Genomic DNA, 20,415 nt, shown 5'->3' on the forward strand with positions numbered 1-20,415 from the left:
GAGTCAAAGACTCCAGGTACAGTGAGCACTAACAAATGTGTGTATTGTCTGGGTTAGGATATGACATGTTAGTCACTGATACACCAAACTAATTATATTGACGATGTATTTATCACCAATGTAACAGGACTCATGGAGAACTCCCTGGTTATCCAACAGCTGAGGTGTAACGGTGTGCTGGAGGGCATCAGAATATGCAGAAAGGGCTTCCCCAGCAGAATTCTCTATGCTGACTTCAAGCAGAGGTATTAACTCCAGGATTTTTAAAGGACAACTTTAGAAATGCCTTTGGACATTTTAATGAATGTTAAAAACATTATAATGGTCTTCTTCAGGTACAAAGTACTGAACGCCGGTGTCATCCCTGTAGGCCAGTTTATTGACAACAAGAAGGCTTCTGAGAAACTGCTTGGGTCCATCGATGTAACTCACGATGAGTACAAATTTGGACACACCAAGGTCAGTTTATTGTTGTCAAAAACTATGTTTATACTTCATTGTAAGTCACTAGCTGACAAAAGTCTTTTCTTACATTAAGGTGTTCTTCAAAGCTGGTCTTCTGGGTACTCTTGAGGAGATGCGAGATGAGAAGCTGGCTGCTCTTGTCGGAATGATTCAGGCTGCATGCAGAGGTTATGTCATGAGAAAGGAGTATGTGAAGATGACAGAGAGGAGGTATGTTTTTAGACATAGTGCTCAAAACTCAAAAAGCTTTTTAACTGCCAAGTAGAACCCCAAAATTATGGTTTATTTTATTCTATAGGGAAGCCATCTACACTATTCAGTACAACATCCGCTCATTCATGAATGTCAAACACTGGCCATGGATGAAGGTGTACTACAAGATCAAGCCTCTTCTGAAGAGTGCTGACACCGAGAAGGAGCTTTCCAATATGAAGGATAACTATGAAAAGATGAAGACAGACCTGGCAGCTGCCCTGGCCAAGAAGAAGGAACTTGAGCAGAAGATGGTTTCTCTCCTGCAGGAGAAGAATGATCTTTCACTGCAAGTTGCTTCTGTAAGTAAACATTATTTTTGTATCCCTGTCCGTACACAGTGAGGTAAATGTGATGTTACATGTTCTACATCTCTAAATATCACACAGGAAGGAGAGAATCTGAATGATGCTGAAGAAAGGTGTGAAGGACTCATCAAGAGTAAGATTCAGCTGGAGGCCAAACTTAAAGAGAAAACTGAGAGACTGGAGGATGAGGAGGAAATAAATGCTGAGCTGACTGCCAAGAAGAGGAAACTTGAAGATGAATGCTCTGAGCTCAAGAAGGACATTGATGATTTGGAGCTTACCTTGGCCAAAGTGGAGAAGGTGAAACATGCCACTGAGAACAAGGTTTATTAAGATTCTTTGACAGAAGATTAGAAGATAATTATACAAATTAGCATGTATTATACATCATTTTATGTTTTCTATAGGTGAAGAACCTGACTGAGGAGATGGCCTCTCAGGATGAGAGTGTTGCTAAGCTGACAAAGGAGAAGAAAGCCCTCCAAGAGTCACACCAGCAGACCCTTGATGACCTGCAGGCAGAGGAAGACAAAGTCAACACTCTGACCAAGGCCAAGACAAAGCGTGAACAGCAAGTGGATGATGTAAGTGTATAAGAGCTCATGGGAACTTGTTATTCATATTGTTAATTGAGTTTAGGTAATATTCTACAATATGATGGTTCTTAATCATATTAAATTATTGACATCCAGCTTGAGGGTTCACTGGAGCAAGAGAAGAAGCTCCGTATGGACCTTGAGAGATCCAAGAGAAAGCTTGAGGGTGATCTGAAACTGGCCCAGGAAACTGATGGATCTTGAGAACGACAAACAGCAGTCTAATGAGAAAATCAAGAAGTAAGATATTTGTATCTCGTGAACCACAATAGGATGAACTCCATATGCTTTCTTATTAAATTAAATTTAAAATTGTTAAAAAAATGTATTAATTTTTTGTTTTTATCATTCACAAGGAAGGACTTTGAGACCAGCCAGCTTCTGAGCAAAATTGAGGATGAGCAGTCCCTGGGTGCTCAGCTTCAGAAAAAGATCAAGGAGCTTCAGGTGGGAAAATAATACAAAAGGAATATACATTTTCTGAAATGAATATTTGGTTATTTGGCTCAATATTTTCATTATTTAGGCCCGGATTGAAGAGCTGGAGGAAGAGATTGAGGCTGAGCGTGCTGCTCGTGCCAAGGTTGAGTAGCAGAGAGCTGATCTCTCCAGAGAACTTGAAGAGATCAGTGAGAGGCTTGAGGAGGCTGGTGGAGCCACTTCTGCTCAGATTGAGATGAACAAGAAGCGTGAAGCTGAGTTCCAGAAGCTGCGTCGTGACCTTGAGGAGTCCACCCTGCAGCATGAAGCCACTGCTGCTGCTCTGCGTAAGAAGCAGGCTGACAGTGTAGCAGAGCTGGGAGAGCAGAATGATAACCTCCAGTGTGTCAAGCAGAAGTGCGAGTACAAGATGGAGATTGATGACCTCTCCGGCAACATGGAAGCTGTTTCTAAGGCCAAGGTAAGTGATTCTTCAAAACCTTCATTGTGTTAAGAAATAATAAGTACATAAATAACTATAAGTCAACATTGATTTCAAATTGATTAACTTTTAATCATCAGGGAAATCTGGAAAAGATTTGCCGTACCCTTGAGGACTAACTCAGTGAAATCAAGGCTAAGAGTGATGAGAATGCTCGCCAGGTCAATGACATCAGTGCCCAGAGAGCAAGACTGCTGACAGAAAATGGTTGATATTATTTTATTCAGTCGTTTGTATCATTTGAAATTCTGGGGGTACCATTTTGGGAATATAATTGAACATACATTTTCTCACAAATTCAATATGTATTACTTATTCGATACACCTCCTCCGACAAGGTGAGTTTGGGCGACAGCTGGAGGAGAAGGAAGCTCTTGTCTCCCAGCTGACCAGAGGCAAGCAGGTCTATACTCAGCAGGTTGAGGAGCTGAAGAGGCAAAATAAGGAGGAAGTAAAAGTAAGGATCATTTCTTCATAAAGACGGTAGGGTTCAAAGATCAAGAAATGCATTGAATTTACGAGACCTCTGTTTCGCCTTTGGTAGGCAAAGAATGCTCTTGCTCATGGTGTGCAATCAGCCCGCCATGACTGTGACCTTCTGAGGGAGCAGTTTGAGGAGGAGCAGGAGGCTAAGGCTGAGCTGCAGCGTGGAATGTCCAAGGCCAATAATGAGGTGGCTCAGTGGAGGAGCAAGTATGAAACTGATGCTATCCAGCGCACTGAAGAGCTAGAGGAGTCCAAGTGAGTCACACATTTAAAACATAGTTGTTTTAGTAGGTTTTGGCTGACTGGAAGCAGAAATATGAGGAGGGTCAGGCAGAGCTTGAAGGAAGTCTTAAAGAGGCTCGTTCTCTCAGCACTGAGCTTTTCAAGATGAAGAACTCCTATGAAGAAACTCTAGATCATCTGGAGACCATGAAGCGTGAAAACAAGAACCTCCAACGTGAGTTTTTCTCAATAACATCAGTATCACTATTTTGCTTTTCCGACTAATAACAAATACAAAATTGCTTTGCAGAGGAGATTTCTGATCTGACTGAACAAATTGGTGAGACCGGAAAGAACATACATGAGCTGGAGAAATCCAAGAAGCAGGTGGAGACAGAGAAGACTGAGATCCAGTCAGCCCTTGAGGAAGCTACGGTGAGGATGATTAAATCAGCAAACCACATCTAAATAAAAGTAGATCTAATTTTAATAAATGTGCATAATTTAATTTTATACATTAGGGAACTCTGGAGCATGAGGAATCCAAGATTCTGCGTGTCCAGCTGGAGCTGAACCAGATTAAGGGTGAGGTTGACAGGAAGCTGGCTGAGAAGGATGAGGAGATGGAGCAGACTAAGAGGAACAGCCTGAGGGTCATTGACTCCATGCAGACCACTCTTGATTCTGACGTCAGGAGCAGGAATGAGGCTCTGAGAATTAAGAAGAAGATGGAAGGAGATCTGAATGAGATGGAGATCCAGCTGAGTCATGCCAACCGCCAGGCTACTGAGGACCAGAAGCAGCTGAGAAATGTTCAGGGACAACTGAAGGGATGACACCAAGGATGAACAGCGCATATAAAATGTTGTGCAAGATATCCTTTTCTGATGTTTTCTGTTCCTGGTAATATAAGGATGCACAACCTGGAGGAGCAGGCCGCCATGGTGGACCGTAGGAACGGTCTCATGGTGGCTGAAATTGAGGAGCTGAGGGCAGCTCTGGAACAGACAGAGAGAGGCCGCAAAGTGGCTGAGCAAGAGCTTGTGGACGCCAGCGAGCGCGTTGGACTGCTGCACTCTCAGGTAACCATACAATATAATCCTATCATTTGAATACAAGAACACAAATATTTTGACTGTAATTGCAATATGTTTCAGAACACAAGCTTGTTGAACACAAAGAAGAAGCTGGAAAGCGACCTGGTCCAAGTCCAGGGTGAGGTGGACGATAGTGTACAGGAAGCCAGAAATGCTGAAGAGAAGGCCAAAAAGGCCATCACTGATGTAGGTTTATTTTTATTTCTTAAATCATCAAACGACAAATCAAAATACCTCTTCATAAAAAAATTTGCTCCTTTTTTCTACGTCCAGGCAGCCATGATGGCTGAGGAGCTGAAGAAAGAGCAGGACACTAGCTCTCACTTAGAGAGGATGAAGAAGAACCTGGAGGTCACAGTGAAAGACCTGCAGCATCGCCTGGATGAGGCTGAGAACCTGGCCATGAAGGGTGGCAAGAAGCAACTTCAGAAACTGGAGGCCAGAGTAAGAAATTAATCATCAAGCATTTAAGAATAGATTTAAGTCCAATATAAGGAGATTTATTAATTCACTTTAATTCGAAAGGTTCGTGATCTGGAGGCAGAGGTTGATAATGAACAGAGACGTGGAGCAGATGCTGTAAAAGGTGTCCGCAAACATGAGAGACGGGTCAAGGAACTCACCTACCAGGTATGTCAAACTTACAGCTCTAAATATGTTTCTACGGCATTAGCATTTTGATGAAATTTTGATATCTAAAGGCCACATGATGTTGATTTTTCGATTTAAAATGTGCATCAGACTGAGGAGGATAAGAAGAATGGTTGCAGACTCCAGGATCTTGTTGATAAGCTGCATCTGAAGGTGAAGGCTTACAAGAGGCAGTCTGAGGAAGCGGCAAGTAAAAGCTACGTAACAAAATCAAGTTATCAATTTTAGTACCTATTTAAACAAATTATGAATGTTCCTACAGGAGGAGCAGGCCAACTATTACCTGTCCAAGTGCAGGAAGGTTCAACATGAGCTGGAGGAGGCTGAGGAACGTGCTGACATCGCCGAGACTCAGGTCAACAAGCTGAGGGCCAAGAGCCGTGACTCTGGAAAGGTATTTCGATGGCAAAGTACTGTTCACATTATTGCGCAAACATATATCTTAGAATTAACTGAAATTATTTACTTGAAAATGACTATGTATCTAATTCCTATATTTGTTTGGTTTTTTTCTCGTAGGGAAAGGAGAGTGCTGAATAATTCCTTTCCATTGGAAGTATCGCACATTGTAAAAGTCATACAATATGACACAAATTTGAATTACAAACAATAAACTATGTGTCAACTTTCCATCCTGCAATGTGCGGCTATTTTTTGGGCTTTACTTCCTTTGCTCACTCAACAGGGTTTATCTTTACCAGAGCTGTATCTCATAAGTCATTGAATGTAGGCCGGAAGGTTTAACATATGCATATGCTATGGATAATGTAGTGGAAAAAAAAAGAAAAGCTAGGCTTTGGAATGTGCGTGACATTTTCAAGTGTAAACATTGGACTACTTGGAAACGCACAACTAATGCAAAAGTGTGTTGTACAGCATTTTAGTTTAAGTACTTTCCATCCCTGGTGGTAACACACATCTTCACTCCTTATGATTTGGTCGTGAATACTAAAATGCTAACACTACATGATTTAAGCCAGATTTTCAAGTGAAAGACAGCCCACAGCTTCGAGGCATATCGTAGCATGTGCCTTAGAGTGATGATAGTGTGAACTGCAAAGACGCAATCCGATAGGCGCAGTGATATATTGCAGAGCCCCGAGTGATATCAAGCAGGTTTAATATCTGGACCGGTCTTGTAGTCCAAAGGGCCTGCCCACAACCTTATTTATATATATACTGATGTATGAAATACTGAGTAATGGAAATGCAATCTAACATTTCTTTGGCATCATGTCATTAAAGTATATATAATCCAATAACATGATCCGAACCATGCCGCTAAAGGATCTGTATTTGGTTTCGATGTCAACCTAATTATTTATAGATAGATGCCCAACTATCATTCAATCTGTGATAGAAGGTAAATGTCACTGCAGCTGGTTTTTGGCTGATATTACAATAGTAAAATGGGAAATGGTAAAGAGACAGGAATGATGCCCTTGTGTCTCAGTGTGTGCGCTGACTACAGTAAAAATGATAATAAAAAGGGGAGATTTACATTTCTACATTTCAAACGCAATATTAAACTGCTATAATTATAATAACGGTTCAAAATAAAAAACTACATGAATGAAGCCAGTACTCTGGTCCAAATGAATTAAGAGAATTATCAATAAGAAGTTTTATAACCTACAATTTTTTTACATTGTGATGAACGAGTGATGAACTGATTTATTCATTTTTACTCCTTGCTGTTTTGCTGATAAAATACTTTAACCATTACTCCATATGCATTGTGTTAGGTTAAGCCACCATGAGAATGCTTACATTGCACACACACACACACACACACACACACACACACACACACACACACACACACACACACACACACACACACACACACACACACACACACACACACACACACACACACACACACATACACTATGTTGATGAAATACTTAGTGGCAATGGAAGAAGTGAAGGGAGTGCACTCCAAGAGGTATAAATAAATGCAACACTATACCTTCCAAGGTATCAGGCCTTGATTCATTTACGTTCCCTGGCATTAAGTCATAAAGATTGAAAATCTTGCCAACAAAACGGAATGTTGGCTAACTGTTGCAATGTGGCAAGCACTGGTAATAAACGTAACACATATATATATAGATTAAACTGATTATTAACTTGTTAAACATAGTAAATGTTCTGCATTTCCAAGAAACCAAATATGAAATGTCCCCAGATATTATGAATTGGATTCCAGCATAAAAACATTTGAAATGTGTTGATGTTGCATTTAAACTATTGAGATAAAATACATATACAACTTATACAACTATAGATTGTTATCATGTATGGCACTAAAAGAATGAGCGACTGTCAATGACAGTAGCAACCTTCATCCAATGAGAGAGCAAGACTAAAGGTAAAGGTAATCCTTAGGAGGAATCACAACACCTACAAAAGATATCGGAAAACATGGCTGAGAGGAAGACTCAGCAGTGTGTATATATATACATAAAATGTATACTTTTTTATTATAATTGTTTTGAAGGGAGGATTCCTCCTTCTAAAACATCTTGAAATATGACTCCCTGCAAAACTATTTTTGAGGCTAAACAGTATTCTCTTTCCCATAAAACTTCTTACTCTCCCCCCAATGTTTATTAATCAGACCACATGTATTTACAACTGGCATCTGCAATGAAGTTACACATCTAAGACAATTTTTGATATGTGTGGAAATGTTGTATGTATGTATATGTATGTATATGGGTGCCAATATAAATATAATTGCTTTTGACCGGTTACACAAGCCAATAAAGTCTCTTCAATCTTAATATCCTTTCTGCCAGCCAAATAGCAAGCGATGTGCCACTGGTGTATTTATGTGAGGTCAAGCACTCCGACATCAAGCTAGAGGATACAGTGTAACATAAACAACTGTCCATTATGAAGATATCAAACATAAAAGTACAATAAAAAGTATTTTCATACAATTGAATAAGAAGGTGATTACATAGTATAATAAATTTGTGGATAGGCCTTTGCATATATATATGTTTATAGATATATGCCAAAAAAACAAGTAAACATCTTATTCCCTTGGTGATCCACTTTTGCACATTAGATTGAATATGTATTCAGTTTAAAAGCACAATCATTGCAGATTGAACAAATAATTGAAGCAAAGCTGAATGGAAACACAATCTGTAAATCTCCAAAAAATTTAAAAATACATTTATCACTATTCCTTGGCATCATGTCATTAAATTTGATATACTCTAACCATGCCTAAAGGGGTAATCAGGTGACAGTTGCAATGTTGCAATATAGACAATAATTTGGATATTTATAGAATCACAAACTTCTTCTTCATCTTTTAAATTAAATAAATGATACTAAAGATAGTTTTTGAACAGATATGCACATGGTATATCTATTAATATAGGGAGACGGCAGATGAGTGTCTGTACACCTGTGGATACAAGTATACAAGAACTTAAAAAATCAGTCATGATTAAAATAAATGAACACATGCAGCCCTATACCCCCCAGCATAAAATCGTCTACCTTGGCATTATGTCATAAATGTTTGAATACTGTGACAAAGCCAAAAAAGGAACCCTTGCTTACAGTTGCAATGTGGCATGGATACGTATTCAACGTTTGAACATGATATAATTATAGATTGTGTGAAACTGATTGGTAAATAAGTGATCACAATCTGCAAGGAAACAAAATATCAATAACAAAATATACGTTGAGAAAATACAATAAGCTAACATTATATTGTATTCTATGTATCTTCAAAGTCAATGATTAATTTGCTTTCAGAATTGTAACTGTTGGAAATGTACATGCCAATGAACAAATTAAATGCAAAGCTCAACAGAACAAGAAGATCTGCCCTTATTTAGTTTCAGCCTGGACTGCAGAACCACCTCTATATAAGAGGCCACAAGATGAGATGGAGAGACTGCAGGGGCTTTCAGGTTATTACAACTGGTGGTAAGTCAGACTGATGCTTCAGCTGCTGTGGAAGGGAGATCATTGCATGGGGAATCAGAAATGCTTTTTTTATTGCGTTCATTGAAAATATTCCTATTTATCTACCTCTTAAAAAGAATCATGAAGAATATTTTTAATTCTTTTAGATAATGTTTAGGATCTTTGGTTATTCAAATTACTATCTAGTGTTGTTTACATTTGTAAAGATTTTTCAAGTAATCTTCTTTCTAGGTATTCTTCTTATTTTAGAGGTCATTAGAGGTGTCTTAAAGCTGCATCTTATCTGAATTTTGAATTTAATTGTTTTGTTGTCAAAACAAAACATTGATGTTATTTATGTAAAAATCTACCTTTACTTATACATGTGACTTAATAACACTAATAATAACTTTTATTTTTAAAGAACAATTTCTTCTTCGATTAGAGGGAAGGAAACGGTAAGAATATGAATATCTCGTGGACAAACACCATCACAAAACCTTCTTGAAGCCATCTATATATGTCAGTTAAAATAAATAAATGAGTATGTTTGTTTTCATGAAATAAGCCTCCATCATGAGTACGGACGCAGAAATGGCCATTTATGGCGCGGCTGCCATTTACCTCCGGAAGCCAGAGAAGGAGAGGATTGCGGCCCAGAGCACGGCATTTGATGCGAAGGCTGCTGCATATGTCACTGATGTTAAGGAACTGTACGTCAAGTGTAACGTCACTAAGAGGGATGCTGGCAAAGTCACCGTCACAGTTTTGGCTACAAAGGAGGTAGGCAGAGGTTCATCATGGCATGGACTAGATTGTTGGTATCAACAATGCGAAAGTGAAAGATGCATTATTAAGAAAACTAAAAATGGGTTTCCATATTTCAGGAGAGGACAGTCAAGGAAGACGATGTCTATCCCATGAATCCTCCCAAGTATGACAAAATTGAGGACATGGCCATGATGACCCATCTCCATGAAGCCTCTGTGTTGTATAACCTTGCAGAGCGTTATGCAGCATGGATGATCTACGTAGGATATTTAACATTCTAAATTAAAATACATAAAATATATAATAGTATAGTATATAAATTACCCTGAAACTCTCTGTGATTTCCTTCAGACCTACTCGGGGCTGTTCTGTGCCACTGTAAACCCCTACAAGTGGCTCCCAGTGTACGATCAGTCGTGTGTCAATGCCTACAGAGGCAAGAAGCGAATGGAGGCTCCACCCCACATCTTCTCTGTCTCTGACAACGCCTTTCAGTTCATGCTCACTGGTTTGTGAATTCAAAGTTTGAAATCCCTAATCTTACCTTGTTTTTATGAATAAATGGTATAATCATTCAAATGTGAATTTTCTTTGCAGACAGAGAGAACCAGTCCGTCCTGATCACGTAAGTTTGATTCTGTTAATATAACATAGATATAATACAATGAATCATGCATTGGAAACATGTCAAAATGAATTTACTTTATTCTTCTTTTCACACCCAGTGGAGAATCCGGTGCTGGAAAGACTGTGAACACCAAGCGTGTCATCCAGTATTTTGCTACCATCGCAGTGAGTGGTGGAGGAGATAAGGCGGCGGATGCAGGCGCTGGAAAGATAAAAGTATGTTTAAATCAATTAAATCAATGAATCAATTCATTAATAAATCACATAAGAACATGAAGAATTCAAATATAATTCAGAAAAAGGTATAAACATTTTATGTCGGATTATAGGGGTCACTGGAGGACCAGATCATTGCAGCAAATCCCCTGCTGGAGGCCTATGGTAATGCCAAGACTGTGAGAAATGACAACTCCTCCCGTTTTGTAAGTATGAAATTAATTCCTCCCTGAAGATGCTCCCTAGTTTTTGAGTATTTTTTTGAGGATGATTAATTAAAACTAATTATTTTGCAAACAGGGTAAATTCATCAGAATTCATTTCCACGCAAACGGTAAACTATCCAGTGCTGATATTGAGACGTGTAAGTATCTAGTTCTACATGTGGATTCCTTAACCAAGATTATTAGTGGTATAGGTTTTGATTAATGAATGGGCCTTATAGATCTGCTGGAGAAGTCCAGAGTGTCATTCCAGCTTCCCGATGAGAGAGGCTATCACATCTTCTTCCAGATGATGACCAACCACAAACCTGAGATCATTGGTGAGATTTTATAATAGTAAGAGTGTGAAGAATGTACTTAATATTAAGATGAAAAGTTGTCCTGAATTGCCTTTATCTATTCGAATATGACGTAATATGTACAAATTACTTATGAAGTTGAAATATTTAAAGGGCTAGTTTTCTCTCTAGAATAAATCGTTTTTGGTAAAGATTATATCTTCCATTGCATATTATGGAAATGCATTTGGAAAAGCAAGATTAATTATTTTTTTATTCAGAAGTTAACAGAAGTTAGGAAGCAGCATATAAAGCAGAAAAAAAGACATTTGTTTAATCCCTCAGAAATGACCCTCATCACCAGCAACCCCTACGACTTCCCCATGTGCAGTCAGGGTCAGATCACTGTGGCCAGCATTGATGACAAAGAGGAGCTGGATGCTACTGATGTCAGTGGTTGATTGAAAAACAATTCATATATTTTCCACGTGGCATACGTTTTACAAAATGTTTTCTAAATGTTCTTTGTTTTCCGCACAGGCTGCTATTGATATTTTGGGCTTCACTAATGAGGACAAGGTGGCCATCTTTAAGTTTACTGGTGCTGTGCTTCACCACGGTAACATGAAGTTCAAGCAGAAGCAGCGTGAGGAGCAGGCTGAGCCAGATGGCAATGAAGGTAACGATTAACATGTATTCATCAGTGCACTAGAAGGTATATTGGTGCATATTTGCTTGTATTACATTTGGGGTAATTATTATACAGAATAATAACACATTCGTTTTTCATGTTACCTTTGTAGAGGCCGACAAGATTTGCTATCTACTGTCTCTGAACTCTGCTGATATGCTCAAGGCTCTTTGCTACCCAAGAGTGAAGGTCGGAAATGAGTATGTCACCAAGGGACAGACTGTACCTCAGGTAAGAAAAACACAGTTTGTTAAGGAAATATGGTACAATTTCTGTTAACATGGTTTGTCTATTATGACGTATAGTATATTTTGATATAATTGTGATGATTTTATAAAAAAAAATATTTTCAGGTCAACAACTCAGTGAGTGCCCTGGCCAAGTCTATCTATGAGAGGCTGTTCTTGTGGATGGTCATCCGTATCAACACGATGCTGGACACCAAGCAAGCAAGACAATTCTACATTGGTGTGCTGGACATTGCTGGTTTTGAGATTTTTGATGTAGGTTGTTCAATAAGTGGCAGCATTTCTGAAAGCATTTCCTTCATTCTGAGACGTTAGTCATTACCATTCAATTCTTTAAAACGATTAATAGTCGGTTTATTAAATGTCCCCTACTAGTACAACAGCATGGAGCAGCTGTGCATCAACTTTACCAATGAGAAACTGCAACAGTTCTTCAACCACACCATGTTCGTCCTGGAGCAAGAGGAGTACAAGAAGGAGGGTATCATCTGGGAGTTCATTGACTTTGGCATGGACTTGGCTGCCTGCATTGAGCTCATTGAGAAGGTACACCTGAATATTATAACTATAAATAATTATTCTTTGCGTGAATTACAAATTACTTTTGATAATGTTTCATCAATATTTGTTTCTCTTAAGCCAATGGGAATCTTCTCCATCCTTGAAGAGGAGTGTATGTTCCCCAAGGCCTCAGACGCTACCTTCAAGAACAAGCTGTATGACCAGCATCTTGGCAAGAACAGAGCATTTGAGAAGCCCAAGCCAGGAAAGGGCAAGGCTGAGGCCCACTTCTCCCTGGTGCACTATGCTGGTACTGTGGACTACAACGTCACTGGCTGGCTGGACAAGAACAAGGATCCCCTGAATGACTCTGTTATTCAGCTGTACCAGAAGTCCTCTAACAAACTGCTGCCTGTCCTGTACCCACCTGTAGTTGAAGGTACGGCTCACATTTGGGACCATTAGTTTTTACGTCAGTGATATTATAATTATTTCCAGCCACTAAATGTGTTTCTTAGAAAAAACTAAAGTTATAAATTGAACAGTGACCAATCAACTATAATTAAAAACAGAGGTCGGGGGTGCCAAGAAAGGAGGCAAGAAGAAGGGTGGCTCCATGCAAACAGTGTCATCACAGTTCAGGGTAAGGGTAAACACACAAATAAATGTAAAAATGTACTTGTAGTACTACTTACTACATATGCATATATAATTCTAAATCGTTCTACGTAATTAATATTTAGTTTCGTGCCTTTAGGAGAACTTGGGCAAACTGATGACCAACTTGAGGAGCACCCATCCTCACTTTGTGCGTTGTCTGATTCCCAATGAGTCAAAGACTCCAGGTACAGTGACTAAAAGTAAATGTTCATAGTGTCTGCATCAAGATTATACATTTAGTTAACTTATAATATTAAATTCGTGAATTTCACCAAAATGACAGGACTCATGGAGAACCACCTGGTTATCCACCAGCTGAGGTGTAACGGTGTGCTGGAGGGCATCAGAATCTGCAGAAAGGGCTTCCCCAGCAGAATCATCTATGCTGACTTCAAGCAGAGGTATTAACTGAAGGATTTTGATTTTTGAACTTTAAAAATGTCTTTTAACATTTTAGTTATTGTTAAAAACGTTACAATGGTCTTCTTCAGGTACAAAGTACTGAATGCCAGTGTCATTCCTGACGGTCAGTTTATTGACAACAAGAAGGCTTCTGAGAAACTTCTTGGATCCATTGACGTACCTCATGATGAGTACAAATTTGGACACACCAAGGTATGTTTATTGCTGCAAAAACTAGGTTTATACTGGATTTGACGCTGACAAACGTCTCTTTTTACATTAAGGTGTTCTTCAAAGCTGGTCTTCTGGGTACTCTTGAGGAGATGCGAGATGAGAAGCTGGCAGCTCTGGTCGGGATGATTCAGGCTGCAGCCAGAGGTTATGTCATGAGAAAGGAATACGTGAAGATGACGGAGAGGAGGTATGTTTTTAAACATTGTTGTCAAAACACCAATGGGTTTGTAGTACATCCCCGATATGATGGTTTATTTTATTCTATAGGGAAGCCATCTACACTATTCAGTACAACATCCGCTCATTCATGAATGTCAAACACTGGCCATGGATGAAGGTGTACTACAAGATAAAGCCTCTTCTGAAGAGTGCTGAAACCGAGAAGGAGCTTGCCAATATGAAGGAAAACTATGATAAGATGAAGACTGACTTGGCAGCTGCCCTGGCCAAGAAGAAGGAACTTGAGCAGAAGATGGTTTCTCTCGTGCAGGAGAAGAATGATCTTGCACTGCAAATGGCTTCTGTAAGTAAACATTATGTAAAATGTATGTGTGCAAACATTGAGATACATTTGATGTGACATGTTTTACCAATATAAATATCACACAGGAAGGAGACAATCTGAATGATGCTGAAGAAAGGTGTGAAGGACTCATCAAGAGTAAGATCCAGCTGGAGGCCAAACTCAAGGAGACGACTGAGAGATTGGAGGATGAGGAGGAAATCAATGCTGAGCTGACTGCCAAGAAGAGAAAACTAGAAGATGAATGCTCTGAACTCAAGAAGGACATTGATGACCTGGAGCTTACCTTGGCCAAAGTGGAGAAGGAGAAACATGCCACTGAGAACAAGGTTTGTTAAGATTTAACCACAATACCATCACCATCAACATTGTCCATCCGTTATAGAGTTTAAGGGAAGGTTACATTTTACATATGAGAAATTATGAAACGTGAATTTGTTTTTTTCAGGTGAAGAACCTGACTGAGGAGATGGCCTCTCAGGATGAGAGCGTTGCTAAGCTGACAAAGGAGAAGAAAGCCCTCCAAGAGTCACATCAGCAGACTCTTGATGACCTGCAGGCAGAGGAAGACAAAGTCAACACTCTGACCAAGGCCAAGACCAAGCTTGAACAGCAAGTGGATGATGTGAGAAAAGCTCATGGAAACTTTCAATGAATATTAGTAATGGAGTTGAGTGAATATTCAATATTACATTGGATTGTTCTTAATTATTTTTCAATTATTGACATCCAGCTTGAAGGTTCTCTGGAGCAAGAGAAGAAGCTCCGTATGGACCTTGAGAGATCCAAGAGAAAGCTTGAGGGTGATCTGAAACTGGCTCAGGAAACTGTCATGGATCTTGAGAATGACAAACAGCAGTCTGACGAGAAAATCAAGAAGTAATTAATTTGTTTTTTAACAATAACAATCAGGTTTAGTGCATGTGACTGTTTTGATATAGTTTACAATTTTTCTTATTAATTATTCACAGGAAGGACTTTGAGACCAGCCAGCTTCTGAGCAAAATTGAGGATGAGCAGTCATTGGGTGCTCAGCTTCAGAAAAAGATCAAGGAGCTTCAGGTGGGAAAACTAATCAATTTAATTGTTTTAATATAAACGTTCTGAAATTATGAACTTGGATATTGACCTTAATATTTGTGTATTATTTAGGCCCGTATTGAGGAACTGGAGGAAGAGATTGAGGCTGAGCGTGCTGCTCGTGCCAAGGTTGAGAAGCAGAGAGCTGATCTCTCCAGGGAACTTGAAGAGATCAGTGAGAGGCTTGAGGAGGCTGGTGGAGCCACTTCTGCTCAGATTGAGATGAACAAGAAGCGTGAGGCTGAATTCCAGAAGCTGCGTCGTGACCTTGAGGAGTCCACCCTGCAGCATGAAGCCACTGCTTCTGCTCTGCGTAAGAAGCAGGCTGACAGTGTAGCAGAGCTGGGAGAGCAGATTGACAACCTCCAGCGTGTCAAGCAGAAGCTTGAGAAGGAGAAGAGCGAGTTCAAGATGGAGATTGATGACCTCTCCAGCAACATGGAAGCTGTTTCGAAGGCCAAGGTAAGTTATTCCTTAAATCCTTCAGTGTGTTAATTATTATTTTTAAATAGATAGATAAAAATAAATGTACATTGAGTTCAAATTGATACATTTTTAATGATCAGGGAAATCTGGAGAAGATCTGCCGTACCCTTGAGGACCAACTGAGTGAAATCAAGGCTAAGAGTGATGAGAATGCTCGCCAGATCAATGACATCAGTGCCCAGAGAGCAAGACTGCTGACAGAAAATGGTATATGCTTCAGCATATGGTCATTTGTGTTCATCATAAATGCATCTAAATGGAGGACTGGAGAGAATCTTTAATGAAAAGAATTTAATCTAGATTTTAAGTTTAACACCTTTTAAACAACGTATTCAATATTTAACATTCCACCTCCAACTAGGCGAATTTGGCCGTCAGCTTGAGGAGAAGGAAGCTCTTGTCTCACAGCTGACCAGAGGCAAGCAGGCCTATACTCAGCAGATTGAGGAGCTGAAGAGGCAAAATGAGGAGGAAGTTAAGGTATGGTAGTATTATTCATAAAAATTGTAGGGGACAAAGATAAAAAATGATCTTGAATTGACATGGTTTGTTTCACCTTTTGCAGGCCAAGAATGCTCTTGCTCATGGTGTGCAATCAGCCCGCCATGACTGTGACCTTCTGAGGGAGCAGTTTGAGGAGGAGCAGGAGGCCAAAGCTGAGCTGCAGCGTGGAATGTCCAAGGCCAACAGTGAGGTGGCTCAGTGGAGGAGCAAGTATGAAACTGATGCTATCCAGCGCACTGAGGAGCTGGAGGAGTCCAAGTGAGTCAAATATTTAATACTAGCTAAGGTAGACATTATATTTGATGGTACACAAATTCAACCAGGTAATTTTTTAACAGGAAAAAGCTGGCCCAGCGCCTTCAGGAGGCTGAGGAACAGATTGAGGCAGTGAACTCAAAGTGTGCCTCTCTGGAGAAGACCAAACAGAGACTCCAGGGTGAGGTGGAGGATCTCATGGTTGATGTGGAGAGGGCCAATGGACTGGCTGCCAACCTTGACAAGAAGCAAAGGAACTTTGACAAGGTGAGTTTTAATTAATTTAAATAAATTGTATTATTATCATCCCATGATCCTTCCTCCGGTCCTAAACCACCACTAACCAAAAATAATGTATAGGTTTTGGCTGACTGGAAGCAGAAATATGAGGAGGGCCAGGCAGAGCTTGAAGGAACTCAGAAAGAGTCTCGTTCTCTCAGCACTGAGCTTTTCAAGATTAAGAACTCCTATGAAGAAACTCTGGATCATCTGGAGACCATGAAGCGTGAAAACAAAAACCTCCAACGTGAGTATTTGTCATTAACATTAGTAGTACTAGAATGCAGATAAATATCCATGACAGACTTGTAACAAATACAAATCTGCTTGGCAGAGGAGATATCTGATCTGACTGAACAAATTGGTGAAACTGGAAAGAGCATCCATGAGTTGGAGAAATCCAAGAAGCAAGTGGAGACAGAGAAGACCGAGATCCAGTCAGCCCTTGAGGAAGCTGAGGTTAGGATGATTAAATAAGCAAACAACACTTGAAAATTCAATTTCCACAAATGTGTCTAATTTCATTTTATACATTAGGGAACTCTGGAGCATGAAGAATCCAAGATTCTGCGTGTCCAGCTGGAGCTGAACCAGATTAAGGGTGAGGTTGACAGGAAGCTGGCTGAGAAGGATGAGGAGATGGAGCAGATCAAGAGGAACAGCCAGAGGGTCATTGACTCCATGCAGACCACTCTTGACTCTGAGGTCCGGAGCAGGAATGATGCCCTGAGAATCAAGAAAAAGATGGAAGGAGACCTGAATGAGATGGAGATCCAGCTGAGTCATGCTAACCGCCAGGCTGCTGAGGCCCAGAAGCAGCTGAGGAATGTTCAAGGACAACTGAAGGTATGACACAAACTATTGTATGGCGCATGTAAAACATAGTTCGAGCTATCCTGTTGGGATTTTTTCTGATACGTGTTTTCTGTTAATATTAGGATGCCCAGTTGCATCTTGATGATGCCGTCAGAGCTGCGGAAGACCTGAAGGAGCAGGCTGCCATGGTGGATCGTAGGAACGGTCTAATGGTGGCTGAAATTGAGGAACTGAGGGTAGCTCTGGAACAGACAGAGAGAGGCCGCAAAGTGGCTGAGCAAGAGCTGGTGGACGCCAGTGAGCGTGTTGGACTGCTGCACTCTCAGGTAAAAAATACATTCTCTTCCTATCATTTGAATGCAAGAACACACACGTTTCGATTGTAATTGCATTATAATATGTTTCAGAACACAAGCCTGTTGAACTCAAAGAAGAAGCTGGAAAGTGACCTGGTCCAAGTCCAGGGTGAGGTGGACGACAGTGTCCAGGAAGCCAGGAATGCTGAAGAAAAGGCCAAGAAAGCCATCACTGATGTAGGTCTTTTATTTCTTAATTCATGGACTGACAATTGATGCAACTCTTGATTCAAACATTGTTTGACTTTGTAGGCTGCCATGATGGCTGAGGAGCTGAAGAAAGAGCAGGACACTAGCTCTCACCTGGAGAGGATGAAGAAGAACCTGGAGGTCACAGTGAAAGACCTGCAGCATCGCCTGGATGAGGCTGAGAACCTGGCCATGAAGGGTGGCAAGAAGCAGCTCCAGAAACTGGAGGGCAGAGTAAGACAATAATAAGCCAGCATTTAATAATGATTGACTGTTTGGACAATATTTAGTAATTCACTTTTACTTTAAAGGTTCGTGATCTGGAGTCAGAGGTTGATAATGAACAGAGACGTGGAGCAGAGGCTGTAAAAGGTGTCCGCAAATATGAGAGGAGAGTAAAGGAACTCACCTACCAGGTATGTCAAACTTACATCTCCAAATATGTTTCTACTGCATTAGCATTTTGATCATATCTAAGGACAACATGATGTTGATTTTTCCTTTTCAAATGTGCATCAGACTGAGGAGGATAAGAAGAATGGTTGTAGACTACAGGATCTTGTTGATAAGCTCCAGCTGAAGGTGAAGGCATACAAGAGGCAGTCTGAGGAAGCGGTAGGTTCAACATTTTAAGGGATACTCAGGTCAACCTTGCTACATTATATTCAAACTGACGAAACATGAATGTTCCTACAGGAGGAGCAGGCCAACTCTTACCTGTCCAAATGCAGGAAGGTTCAACATGAGCTGGAGGAAGCTGAGGAACGTGCCGATATCGCCGAGAGTCAGGTCAACAAGCTGAGGACTAAGACCCGTGACTCTGGAAAGGTATTTGGACAGTCAAAGTACAGTGTTGTTCCACAAATATGTGTCCTAATAATTTTCATATATTCTTTGATCTGAATGCCTTTCAAACAAATTATTGTTTTGTGTTTCTCTAAAGGTGAAGGACAGTGCCGAATAATTCCGTTCCATTTGAAACTTTGCACATACAAGTCATACAATATGACACGTTTTGGAATAGAATAATTCAATAAAATATACAGCAACTTTTCATCTTGTCTTTTGCATTAATTTGTTTGCCCTAACTTTCTTTGCTCAATGATTTCCATTGACAATTTCTAAGTTAAACCTAAACATACTTGAAGTCAATACATACACACTTTCGGCCATAAGATCAATGAAGTGCAGTATTTTGATTTTTTGCATGAAGTTTTAGGGCCCTATTTTAACGGTCTGAAACGCAAGTGGGAAGCGCAAAGCGCAAGTAGCTTTGTGGGCGGTTCTACGGCGCTATCGCTATTTTACAGGCGGATAAATGACGCTTGCGCCCCGGCGCAAGTGTCAAAAGGGTTGGTCTGAAGCAGCCTAATTACCCGTAGGTGTGGTTTGGGCGTAACGTGCAACAAACCAATGAGAGTGCCAGCTCCCATCCCCTTTAAGAGCCATGAGCGCATTGGAATCGGACGAGTTGATATTTTGACAGCGCGTCTGCAGTCTCCGATGAGACAGATGCACATGAATTTGCAAATGGCTCAGTTTATTGCCAAATAATATGGCCTAATTCACACATGGAATAAGGGGTTTTCTTCCACAACTTCAGAAATACTGAGTCCTCAAATAAATTTTGTGGTGTGATTGTGCTATGGAAGAAAGACTACAGGGTCGACGGGAGATGACGTCACGGGAGGGGCGACACCCGGGAGAGAGGCGGGAGTTGGGGGGTGAGGGAGTTAAATAAAGCTAACCACGTTAATAGTACAGTTGGACTCACGCGTAAGTTATTAAAGAACACGACATGGTGTCAGAAGTCCTGTAGTTAATGTGGAAAGTAAGCTCAGCAAAAAGGATCGTTTGTACTCGTCGTCGGTAAAGAAAAGAGGATAATATGGAGGGAGGCGGGGACGGAGCACTGCCTGTAGCGGCTCCACCAGCGCCGGTGATCGCCGCGGGACCGTGCGCTACGTTCAACATCCAGCCACCGGAGTCCTTTGACTTTTCAAGACCGCAAGAGTGGGACAAATGGATCCGGAGATTTGAAAGATTTCGCCTGGCAAGTAACCTTAATTCAAGCTCTGAAGATAATCAAGTAAACACATTGATTTATTGCATGGGAGACGAGGCGGACGATATTCTC

The 20,415-nt window shown here is 40.4% G+C and overlaps 4 protein-coding genes across 4 annotated transcripts in view; all 4 read left to right on the forward strand.

Moving 5' to 3' along the window:
- LOC115542533 (myosin heavy chain, fast skeletal muscle-like) overlaps positions 1-20,415 on the forward strand; it is a 193,577-nt gene that overhangs the window by 78,630 nt on the left and 94,532 nt on the right. The window lies entirely within an intron of this gene.
- On the forward strand, positions 3,293-4,102 carry LOC115542556 (myosin heavy chain, fast skeletal muscle-like). Its single transcript, XM_030354847.1, has 3 exons — positions 3,293-3,486; positions 3,562-3,686; positions 3,773-4,102. Exons 1-3 carry the CDS (start codon positions 3,417-3,419, stop codon positions 4,085-4,087), a joined length of 510 nt encoding a protein of 169 aa, XP_030210707.1. The 5' UTR covers positions 3,293-3,416; the 3' UTR covers positions 4,088-4,102.
- LOC115541299 (myosin-8-like) lies at positions 4,166-5,539 on the forward strand. The gene is made up of 7 exons (XM_030352983.1): positions 4,166-4,333; positions 4,409-4,534; positions 4,622-4,792; positions 4,874-4,978; positions 5,090-5,185; positions 5,262-5,393; positions 5,519-5,539. Exons 1-7 carry the CDS (start codon positions 4,166-4,168, stop codon positions 5,537-5,539), a joined length of 819 nt encoding a protein of 272 aa, XP_030208843.1.
- On the forward strand, positions 9,515-19,242 carry LOC115542530 (myosin heavy chain, fast skeletal muscle-like). Its single transcript, XM_030354815.1, has 39 exons — positions 9,515-9,721; positions 9,826-9,969; positions 10,061-10,217; positions 10,307-10,334; positions 10,435-10,552; positions 10,666-10,758; positions 10,853-10,916; positions 10,998-11,096; positions 11,400-11,503; positions 11,595-11,733; positions 11,858-11,976; positions 12,099-12,248; positions 12,369-12,539; positions 12,633-12,933; positions 13,067-13,137; positions 13,252-13,339; positions 13,438-13,555; positions 13,646-13,769; positions 13,841-13,977; positions 14,058-14,313; positions 14,400-14,642; positions 14,762-14,938; positions 15,047-15,192; positions 15,285-15,375; positions 15,466-15,855; positions 15,960-16,086; positions 16,241-16,359; positions 16,445-16,641; positions 16,722-16,905; positions 16,999-17,164; positions 17,252-17,376; positions 17,455-17,763; positions 17,856-18,059; positions 18,141-18,266; positions 18,342-18,512; positions 18,590-18,694; positions 18,798-18,893; positions 18,975-19,106; positions 19,222-19,242. Exons 1-39 carry the CDS (start codon positions 9,515-9,517, stop codon positions 19,240-19,242), a joined length of 5,817 nt encoding a protein of 1,938 aa, XP_030210675.1.

This window comes from Gadus morhua, chromosome 4 (genome assembly GCF_902167405.1).
Source record: "Gadus morhua chromosome 4, gadMor3.0, whole genome shotgun sequence".
Taxonomy (NCBI): domain Eukaryota; kingdom Metazoa; phylum Chordata; class Actinopteri; order Gadiformes; family Gadidae; genus Gadus; species Gadus morhua.

Bases quoted from the DNA above. Each gene is read 5' to 3' on its own strand.
- LOC115542530 (XM_030354815.1), top strand. From the start codon at position 9,515: ATGAGTACGGACGCAGAAATGGCCATTTATGGCGCGGCTGCCATTTAC. The intron at 10,553-10,665 runs GTATGTTTAAAT...GTCGGATTATAG, and splicing joins CAGGCGCTGGAAAGATAAAA to GGGTCACTGGAGGACCAGAT. The intron at 16,906-16,998 runs GTGAGTTTTAAT...AATAATGTATAG, and splicing joins AGCAAAGGAACTTTGACAAG to GTTTTGGCTGACTGGAAGCA.
- LOC115542556 (XM_030354847.1), top strand. From the start codon at position 3,417: ATGAAGAACTCCTATGAAGAAACTCTAGATCATCTGGAGACCATGAAG. The intron at 3,487-3,561 runs GTGAGTTTTTCT...ATTGCTTTGCAG, and splicing joins TGAAAACAAGAACCTCCAAC to AGGAGATTTCTGATCTGACT. The intron at 3,687-3,772 runs GTGAGGATGATT...TTTATACATTAG, and splicing joins CAGCCCTTGAGGAAGCTACG to GGAACTCTGGAGCATGAGGA.
- LOC115541299 (XM_030352983.1), top strand. From the start codon at position 4,166: ATGCACAACCTGGAGGAGCAGGCCGCCATGGTGGACCGTAGGAACGGT. The intron at 4,334-4,408 runs GTAACCATACAA...AATATGTTTCAG, and splicing joins TTGGACTGCTGCACTCTCAG to AACACAAGCTTGTTGAACAC. The intron at 5,186-5,261 runs GCAAGTAAAAGC...ATGTTCCTACAG, and splicing joins AGAGGCAGTCTGAGGAAGCG to GAGGAGCAGGCCAACTATTA.